Raw genomic sequence first — 10,276 nt, 5'->3', positions numbered from 1 at the left:
AGTAATAATCAATCACACACAGCAAAGTCTCTCCCAACACCTGGGGAGCAGATGTGCTGGGATTATCACTGGCATTTGAAGGGTGAGAAAACTGAAGGAAAGGAATCTGACTAAAGTGGCACAGGTTAGAACTAGCAGAGTCAGGTCTAGAACTCATTTCATATTTCTAGAATTATGTGATGATGTACTGATAAAGTTCTTCGGTGCCTGGACCTAAGTATTATAGTAGGGTCAATTTCTAAGTTCATTTTCCATCTTTTACCTCTCAGTGGCCCTCAACTAATGTTTTTTGCCCCCACAGGTCGGGTACTCGCAAAACATTCCATATTCTCTCTGGCAGTAGGGGTGAGAATGTTGCTGGTAGTGGTAAGAGTGGCAAGGTGGCCAGAGGACAGGGCCCTGCCATTCCTCCTCAGCTTCCAGTAAACCAAGAGCAAAAGCCAGAGCCAATTCCTTCTGATACTCAGCAGCTAATTCATTACAGGGAAGACAGGTGATTGTTCAAAGGGAGCTTTTAAATCATAAAACAGACACATTAATTATAACTTTAACAAATGTTATTAAAAGCAGCAATTAAAAACCATGAATCTTTTTGAAGGTGCAGAGGGTTATAAGGTCAGTTGGCAGTAATGCAGCTATTATCTGGTATGAATGAAATGCTGGGGTGGGCAGTCAGGGTGACCTCATTAGGCCTTGTGCTATCTTCCCAGGTGGTGAAGACACCCCTTCCCCGCTTTTCCCGCTCCAAGCCCAGAGCCTCCCCAGAGCCCAGGTAGGGAAGGTCCAGATGTACTGTAACAGGATTGCTCGTCCCAGGCTATCTCAGAAGTCTGGAAAGCAGGCCTAGGAGGTTGCTGGGCTCTCTGAAGCCAGGCAGGAAGCTACAAATTGAATCCCAGGTCCCACAGCACCCCTGGGCTAGGGGCTGGCTTCTCAGCTCCCCTTCCACCTGGCCCCAGTTGGCCCCTGTGGCAGCAGCTGTGGGGCTGAGAAAGGGAAAGAACTGGGTCCAATGCCAGCTTATCTATGCCTGGGCTGTGGCAGGGAACCAGAGGAAAGTGGGTGGGCTGTGCACAGGAGGTGAGGTCCCCCTTAAAAGGCACTGTGGGAGCTGAGGTCTAAGATGGGGGGCATCTAAACTATCTCAGGGACCCCCTGAATGCTCACAGGTAGAGAGGGGTCAGGCCTAGTAATGGAAAAACAGCTCCTGCAGGCCTGCTGCCCCACCAGTGCCTCTTGCTCTACCACCACCTTCGCCTTCCTGCTGGCGGCCTGCAAAACCAGCCAAGCTGGAGGCCACAGCAGCAGTTGGCAAGGCTGGTCCCCATCTGGTGCCCACCCTCCACATCAAGGCACTTTTGTCCACTTTCCAATCAAGTGAGTCAGTTTCTAATATCTCTGGAAGCAGCAAAACATGAGGGGTCCTCTTCCCCCTCCCAATTTTGGTTTCCCTCCAGATGAGGCAGAATTTGAATGTTGTTCCAAAAATTCTCTTTCAAACCCCGACTGGCAAGAGCTTCCCTTTGAGGGAACTGAATGATGCAGGCCCTTTAAAAATTTCAACCTATCCCAAAAAGTGATTGTCCATTTCAGGGCAGGGCAAGGGACATGAAAGAGGGTGAGTCCCCTGTGCTTCCCTATGGGACCAAAGCTGGTTGATGGGCTGAAAGAAGGGGCGGGAGCTGAGCTTTCACATTTAGTTGCAGCACTTGGGCCCTGGAAGTGGGCCACGGGAAAGCCAAGGGAGGAGCCAGCAGGCCCAGAGGGACTGTGTGGCTCTGGTGTGTGAGTACACTTAGGCATGTGGTGGTGTGGCCGTGTGGGGCTGTCTGCGTGCCTGGAGCTGAAAGTACAACACATGTGGATGGAAACTTGTGGGAGTGGGTGTATATTGTCTGCTGTGTGGTGTCTGGTGGGTCTCGGGGTGGGAGGCACCAGAAACAGGTTTAGCACGACATGGTTTCCCTCCCACCACCACTGCCCAGCCCCGTCCCCCAGGTTTGGAAGGATGCCTCCATTCCAGCAAGGCCAGGCCCAGCTCTATGGAGACCGAGGAGGTGTGGCCAAAGCTGACACTGACCTCCAAAGCTGACACTGGCAGCCTTCACTCTCAGCCTGGACCCTGGTGCTGGTGCCTTCTGAGGCAGACCCAGCCCTTCACTCTTCAGATCCTCGCAGGCTTTCACAGGGGCTTTCTCCCACCCTACCACCTCTCTCCAAGGGCAGTGGGGAGTGGCGGGAAAGTGGAAGAGAACAGCACTGAGCAGCATCCTCTTATCCATCTTCTCCCAGGCTCTCTCAAAGGTGCCTGTTATGTAGTCCCTGGGAAGACTGGCTGCCCCACGGGTCAGGTGTAAAGGGTATCCAGCGGAGGGACAGCTGTGCACACACAGGATGTGCAAACACACCCAGAAAGGGGTGAGAGGTCAAGGCACACAACTGGGGACAAAGACCTGGGCCTCAGGAGGAAGGGTCCCAGAGCAGGGGACTGAAGGTCAGAGGAACAGATAAACAGAGTTTGAGGGGTTGTGGAGTGTGTAGAGACACAGGCACAGGGGTAATGAGCCTGAGGAGGCCCTGGAACAGAGCTGGTACAGCAGAGAGATGCAGGCCTTGGCCTGGCAGGCAGGCAGCCAGGCAGGGCCTTCTGCCAGGCACTTGCAGCTCTGTCCTGCTTCCTTCTCCCACCCCAGCCTGGAGAAAGCTGGGGAGCTTATGGCTTCTGCTGCTCCTCCTTTGGTTTTCAGGACCCCTGGCACCCCTGGGGGCTAGTCAATAAGGGGTGGTCCCTTCCCACTCCACCAGGTACTGAACCTTGCCCTCAGGTGTGACCCTCCGAGCCAACACCTGGTACTTCTCCCCACAGGCCAACCGCCCAGCTGCACCAAAGTAGTTGGTGATAGATGACTTGAGGTGGGACAGGGATGAGTCATCTTCACTGATGCTCTCAAATGTGTGGCTGTCAATGCCTTCATCTGGCCGCTCGGGGACTGAAGCCCCCTCTGCACTGCTGTCCGAGGGGCAGCGTCCATCCAGCTCAGCTGCCCACCGCTTTGCCCGCAGGGGCATGTATGCCTTGGCTGCCAGCTTCCTCTTTCTGCTGCCCACTGTCCATCTGTATCAGGAGTGGGAGAGGAAGATGATGAGAATGAGATAGAACCATCATGGTAGATTCCTCTCCCTGAGCCTTCCCCTAGTACCAGGAAAGTGGAAGAGAACAGTGCTGAGTGGCATCCTCTTATCCATCTTCTCCCATGCTCTCTCAAAGGTGCCTGTCATGTAGTCCCTGAGATAATCTATTCCCAAGGCATAGATTATCTTACCAGATCCTCACAAGAGCCCTGTGAGGAGGGAAACCGAGGGTCCAGAGGAGAAAACCAGGTAGGGAGTGGCAGAGCCAGGATTCAAACCTATGAATGTCCAACTCCAAAGCATATGCTCTTACAGCCAGGATCCCAGCACTGCAAAAGTGCAAGAGCACCATTCTCTGAGCCTCCTGAGGCCATGCAGTGCAGGGGCCCTGCTTATCCTGCCTTGCCCCTCACCAGACTCGTGGAACTAGACAGGTCACATAGGGCTGGGGGTTAGGGACTGAAGGACCCTATACCCCAGACCTTGGATAGAGAGGCTGACAGACAGACACAGACACACACACACACACACAGAGGTGTTAGAGAAATGGACACAGACACACAGGACAAGGCACAGATTCAGATGCTTAGAGACAGAAACCGAGACCTGAAGTGAAGTGCTGGTGAAACCAAAGAAACAGGAAGAAATAGGCCAGGCATGGTGGCACACACCTGTAGTCCCAGCTACTCGGGAGGCTGAGGCATGAGAATCACTTGAGCCTGGCAGGCGGAGGTTGCAGTGAGCTGAGATCATGCCACTGCACTCTAGTCTGGGCAACAGAGCGAGACTGTCTCCAACCAACCAACAGGAAGAAAGAAAAATACAGAGGCAATAGCAGAGGACACCTAGACAGATGTCAAGAGACACAGACTCCATGACAGATCTCTACAGGTACTATACCATTGTACTTTTTGTTTTTTTTGGAGATGGAGTCCCACTCTGTCACCCAAGTTGGAGTGCAGTGGCACAATCTTGGCTCACTGCAACCTCCACTTCCCCAGTTCAAGCGATTCTCTTGCCCCAGCCTCCTGAGTAGCTGGGATCACAGGCACGCACCACCACGTCTGGCTAATTTTTTTTGTATTTTTAGCAGAGGCGAGGTTTCATCATGTTGCCCAGGCTGCTCTCAAACTACTGACCTCAGGTATCTGCCCACCTCAGTCTCCCAAAGTGCTGGGATGACAGGCATGAGCCACAGTGCCTGGCCAGGCATTATACTTTTAATTCTACTTTTGCAAGGGTCTCAAATATCTTAAAATACAGTGCAGCCTGAGTGCAGAGGAAATCCCTGTGCTTGACCACTCCCCATACTGCTGAGGACCAGCTATTGCCAGACCAGCTGTATTGGAGATGGGCCCCCAGGGATTTCTGTCCCCACTCCTAAATCTTCCACCCTGCAGGATGCCATCTTCTGTCTTCCCCTCTGTCAGGCTTCTAAATAAATGGCTCTTTCCCTTAGAGACTCCAGAAGACAGGCACCATATTCAGACAGCCAAGAATCAAGGTCAGGGAACCTTGTAGTCCAAGAGGCAGAGACATGCAAGCTCATGGCATGCAGAGGCCAAAAGTGAAAGAACCTCTGGTCCAACAACCCCAGAACTGGAATCATCCAGTGGGAGGTGTTGTACAACCTTCTGCAGCAGGTGAAGCATTCCAAAGGGATGGAACCACGGGAGCCTGAATGCCTGTACTTAGATTCCATCTAAAGCCCCATGACTCAGAACCAGAGGGTCCGAGAGCCAGGCTCACAATTGCAGAAGGCCAGGTACTGCCCGCTAGAGACTGAGACACATAGAATGACCCACACATGACAGAAGTGGGAAGTGGAGGGGCTGGGAGGAATGATGGTCCTGGCAAAATGTGAACGCCAGACCTCCAGGAAGCTCACCTGGAGTCATAGGAGAGGCTGGTGGAGGCAGAGCCAGAGGTGCTGGCAGCGTCGGTGGAGTCGACATCTGAGAAGAAGGTCTGGCCTGAGCTGGCACTGAGAGGAGCAAGACCGTGAGCCTGCTGGTGGCCCGGCCAGCAAGGTCCTGCCAGCCTGGCCCGCAGGGTCCCCTAACATGCATCCTTCATCCCAGTGGAGGCCTATCTTCCCACAGCTGAGCTTCCCACCACCACACCTGTCTGTTTCCTACCCAGCCACCCTTTAACCCTTCAAAGTCCAAGAAGTCAAGAAAACCTCCCAGAGCACCCTTCCCTGGTGGTGACGTAAGCATTGGTGCCAGTAACTCGAGCGTGATCCGAGGCACCTGTGCAACACTTCACAGGTCAAGAGTGCTTTCATTTGCATTATCTTGTTTGAGGAAAATAGCTGAGGAGGTTCAGAGAAGTTAAGGAATTTTAAGTAAAGCTACATAGCTAGTACTGATAAGCAGGGTCTGGAGCTCAGGTCTGAATCTAAAGCCCTCCTGTGTCCTCAGGAAAATACTAAATGACCTTTAATAATTTGGGAAATAAAATGATGGAAGATGCAGTTCCTCCCTTGGGCGTACTTAAGTACGGGGTGCTGTGGAATACAAAGGAGGGCATCTAGCTCAGCCTGGGGAGGGTTAGTGAAGCCTTCCTGGAAGAAGCAGGGTCCTGAGTTTTCAGATGGGCTAGGGCAAGGCAAAGGGTATTTCAGGCAGGAGGGAGCAACATGAGCAAAGATGAGCAGGCATCAAACAGCATGGTCGATGTGGATATCCATGGGGCGAGGCGGGGAGAAGCAGGAGGGGAGGGCTGGAGAAGTGGGGAGGGCTGTGGTGCTCTGGGAACAGGGATGTTATGCTGAAAGCTCTACTGCAAAAAGCCTCTTCAGGCAGACTCGCGCAGCAGGGATCCTTTTAACTGGGGGCTTGGCTTTCTGCTTGGTTCCCTCCCCGTCTCCAGAGCAGGCTTCTCTGCTAGGTCCCTCACTGATACCTTTTTAAACTTTGAATTTCATCCAGCGTGAAGTCAAATATGCTAGCCAGGTGGTGGTTGGTGCTCCAGGCTGAGGTGAAGTCACTCTGTGGACACAGGAAGGAGAGAGGGAGGGTCAGATAGTGAGTATCAAATCCGCCTCCCACACAGGCTGCCTCCTATCCAGCCAGGGCTGCTGAGGGCTGGGCCCTTCCTAGGGTAAGACCATCACTTACTCTAAGTCCTGACCAGGGAGCCAAGTCATCCCAGTTCTAGCCCTGCCTTTATCTCTAGCTGACTGTATGACCTTAAGAGATGTCAGGGCCAGGCGTGGTGGCTCACACCTGTAATCCCAGCACTTTGGGAGGCCGAGGCGGGCAGCTCACGAGGTCAGGAGATCGAGACCATCCTGGCTAACACGGTGAAACCCTATCTCTACTAAAAATACAAAAAATTAGCCGGGCGTGGTGGCAGGCGCCTGTAGTCCCAGCTACTCAGGAGGCTGAGGCAGGAGAATGGAGTGAACCCCAGAGGCGGAGCTTGCAGTGAGCTGAGATGGCGCCACTGCACTCCAGCCTGGGTGACAGAGCGAGTCTCCGCCTCAAAAAGAAAAAAAAAAAAAAGATGTCAGGAAGTGCAGTAAAATTAAATAATGCTTCTAAAATGCAAAGTGCTGGGACATGAGGCATTGCTAGGATTACTGCCCACAGGGAGGGGGCTTCAGGGAGGAGGTGGGGTTACTGAAGGAGGAAAGAAAGTGCTCTGGAACCCTGGTTCCAGGCTGGGCTCTGCCACTTTGATGTGTGGTCTCAGGAAAAGTCACTGCCCCACCCTTCCCTCAGTGTCCCTACCTGGACAGTGGGGACAAGAATATTACCTGCCATTGTACCCCAACTTTGGGTTCCTGGGAGAACTTGGGGGGAGATAAAGCAGGGGTCTTGGAGTGCCTGGCTTAGCTGTAATAGGGACTGGCTTCTCCCTTAAGGGACATGAGAGAGTTCTCTGGGCCTGGGGGACTTAGTTTTTGACACAGGAAGCCCTAATATGTGCTGACCCTGTGTATGAAAATGGAGAGTAAGAAAACAAGGAACTAACACTGGGAATAGCATCTTCCAGCAAAAACTTTGATCTTTTTCTTCTATAAACTCGCCTTTTCTGCTGCTGGAATTCGTGAGGCAACAAACTGTGGAGACAGAAGAGGGAGAAGGTGGCCCCGTCAGAGCCTGAGGGCTCTAGGGTGGCCCAGAGGGAGGCGCCGCAGGGGCGGGGGTCACAGCAGTTGGGGAGACAGGCTCTGAACACAGCTGCACCTTCACAAGGAGGCCTGGGGAGGAGGGAGAGTCCTTGGGGGCAGTAGGGATGGGAGGGTGTGGAGAGGGTATAGTGGGCAGAAAAAGAAAAGGTGCCTCCCCAGGCACGTGCATCCAGATGCCCGGCCCCCCAGTGCCAGGATGAGGGGGCTCAGATGAGCCAGGAGAGTGAGGGACCCCTCACACACACTGCCTTCCCCTTCACCTCCTTGCCCAAGTCCTAATCCAACAAGGCTGGGTCCTCAGATCTGGCTTTTCCTCCCTGCGAGGCAATGAGGGGACTGTGGTGGTGAAAGGAGTTGGGGATCTGGGATCTGGGATCCTGCTCAGCCACTACCTAGCCCTCTCAGGGTCCTACAGCTGGGACTGGCTGGGTGCAGGTCCTCCTTGCTTGCTTGGAAGCAGAGAAACCAAGTTTGGCGGCAGCCCTGGCCCCTGGGTCCCCGAGCACTGACCCAGGCTTGCTCTTTCCTCTCTTACGCAGCTCAGAGGAGGCGCTGTTCTCATTTGGCAGCAGTCCCTTGTCAGGCAGCAGCTTCCCTGGTGGGTTGGGTGGGACGCGGATGCGCAGGCGGAAGATGCACTTCTTCTTCTTGATCTCCTTCCCGCAGAGGAACCTGGGGGGTGGGCAGCGGGAGGAGGAAGCTCTGGAGTCCATCAGTTCATCCTCCTGGGGAGTGGGGTCAAGCATGACACAAGCCTCTCTGCCTCCCTGGACCCAGAGCTAAAATCCGGATGCCTCTGGAGATGCTGATTTCCTCAAAGCCCATGGGATGCGGGGTTCCAGGTAGAAGATGAGAACACAGCTGGTGCCTCCTCCCTGTGCTTCCTCCTGCACGAGTATGGTTCTTGCTGCTCTTCTCCCTTTTGTTTGCCTCAACCAGCCCCAAGGCCACCTCCTGCAGGAAGGCCTCCTCCAGCTCACAGTGGAACTCCTATGATCAAGATACTGGAACCTATTTCATTCTGTTCTCTGGTTTCCCCAGGAGACTGAAAGCAACACTGGCTGGGCTGCCCTGAGGCTGAAGAAGTGACCCAGACATAGCCCTACCCTCTTTAGTACAAGAGGCCCCCTGCCATCCCCATGGACAGTCCTCCATTAGAAGGGCAGGGGGCCTCTTGTACTGAAGAGCAGGGCTTTGGGCCCTAAACCATGAGAATGTGGAAGACAGAGTGGGTAATTCTGCCTAGAGGTGTCTGGAAGAGTTTCAGGGATGAGGACCTTGTTTTATTCCCCACCATGACCTTAGCACCCAGACAGGCCCGACATAGAACAGCAAATCAATGAATACTTGTTGATGGAACAAATGAGTAAAAAAGACTGAAGCGCATCCTAGGCAAAGGGCAGAGCGTGAGTAAAAGTGCCAGGTGGGAAACCAAGGGCTCAGGATGGCTGGCACCCAGAATACAGAAAGCAAAGGGACAGTGGCAGAGGACACGGGCACAGCCTGGTCTTAAAAGGCCTTGAGTGCCAGGTTCAGGAGCCTGGGCATGCCTCTGTGGTGTGGTGAGGGACATGACCAGCTGTGTGTACTGAGAACTCTGGATGGGAAGGCAGGGGCTGAGGGATGGGTCAGGAGGCTGTAGCCCACCTCAGATGATGCACCCATCCCTCAGTGCCTGGCCCATAAGGCCTAGATGTCTAGAGCAGGAGGGGCCCTCAGAGAGCAGAAGTGCAGCCCCCCTACAGAGCTGAGCCCAGTACCAAAATGTGGCAGGCTGCTGGGGTGGTTGCAGTGGCTGTGCAAAGGAGGTGGGGTGCCCCCTAGATCTTGGAGAATGGAAATGATTCAGAGAGAAGGGGAGGAGGACCCAGGCAGGGAGCACAGCCTGAGCAAAGGCTATGAGGTAGGAAGAAATCTCACCTGTAGATGGCCCCACCACGCTCCCTCCCCACCCTGCACGCACCGGCTTTTGTAACTGTTCAGAGCATTGAGGAGATGCGGTCCTCGATCTGTCACGGGGGTGCTGGTGAGCTGTGGGAGAGCAGGCCAGCAGGACATCAGACCCAGGCACATGGCGCGTGGGGAGGCCCCAGCCCCTACTCCCTCCCTTCCATCTCCTGATGTTTCTGAGTCCTCCAGGTGAGGACCACTGACTCACTCCAGGATCTCAGATAAGCCTTTTCACCTTTCCAAGTTCATTCCCATCTGTAAATGGAGAGAATACCTCCTGACCTAACTGTATTGGGAGCTTTAAAAAGTCCATACCCTTGACCCAGTAATAATACTCCATGGAATCTATCATAGAATCTATATATCTGCAGATACAACATGAAATGGGAACAAAACTTCACATACAAAACGGTGGAATTGTTTCTAATGGTGGACGAATGGGAAAGAAACTGCCCAACAGGAAGGAAACAAGTAAGCTATGGTAGAAACCAATGCAGCCATTAAATTAGCCGGGCATGGTGGCGGGCGCCTATAATCCCAGCTACTCGGGAGGCTAAGGCAGGAGAAATGCTTGAACCCAGGGGGTGGAGCTTGCAGTGAACCAAGATAACGCCACTTCACTCCAGCCTGGGCAAAAGAGCAAAACTCCATTTCAAAAAAAAAAAAGTTTAATGAAGATTCTAATAATACGGAAAAGAATAATGTATACTAAAAATAAGATTATTTAAAATTGCATATACTGTATCATTTAAATCATGAAACAGAACAAAATATTCATAGAAGAGACTCAGAAAGGAAATGTACCTATGCATTAGTTCTAGTGATTTCTGGGTGGTGTGATAGGGATTTTTTAAAAAGTATACTTCCTTATACTTTTTGGTACTTTAAAGATTTTTCACCAGGAATATGTACAATTAAAAAAAAAGTCAGGGCCGGGCGCGGTGGCTCAAGCCTGTAATCCCAGCACTTTAGGAGGCCGAGACGGGCGGATCACGAGGTCAGGAGATCGAGACCATCCTGGCTAACACGGTGAAACCCCGTCTCTACTAAAAA

The 10,276-nt window shown here is 52.9% G+C and overlaps 1 protein-coding gene across 4 annotated transcripts in view; it reads right to left on the bottom strand.

The window, feature by feature from the left end:
* Window positions 1-496: 496 nt before the first annotated feature.
* Window positions 497-10,276, bottom strand: part of PHF19 (PHD finger protein 19) — a 40,748-nt gene continuing 30,968 nt past the window's right edge. For 3 of the 4 annotated variants that reach the window (XM_011927403.1, XM_011927402.1, XM_011927406.1), the window contains 6 exons: window positions 9,237-9,304; window positions 7,784-7,945; window positions 7,114-7,201; window positions 6,040-6,125; window positions 5,021-5,116; window positions 497-3,115 (listed from right to left, as the gene is read on the bottom strand). In XM_011927403.1, coding sequence (XP_011782793.1) covers window positions 2,773-3,115; window positions 5,021-5,116; window positions 6,040-6,125; window positions 7,114-7,201; window positions 7,784-7,945; window positions 9,237-9,304 — 843 coding nt within the window. In that variant the 3' untranslated portion in view covers window positions 497-2,772. The remainder of the gene's footprint in view (window positions 3,116-5,020; window positions 5,117-6,039; window positions 6,126-7,113; window positions 7,202-7,783; window positions 7,946-9,236; window positions 9,305-10,276) is intronic. The other variant, XM_011927404.1, reaches the window with a different exon arrangement.

This window comes from Colobus angolensis, unplaced genomic scaffold (genome assembly GCF_000951035.1).
Source record: "Colobus angolensis palliatus isolate OR3802 unplaced genomic scaffold, Cang.pa_1.0 Scaffold71, whole genome shotgun sequence".
Lineage (NCBI taxonomy): Eukaryota > Metazoa > Chordata > Mammalia > Primates > Cercopithecidae > Colobus > Colobus angolensis.
Note: the sequence above shows the minus strand (reverse complement) of the source record. Positions and strands in the feature narration are given on the sequence as shown.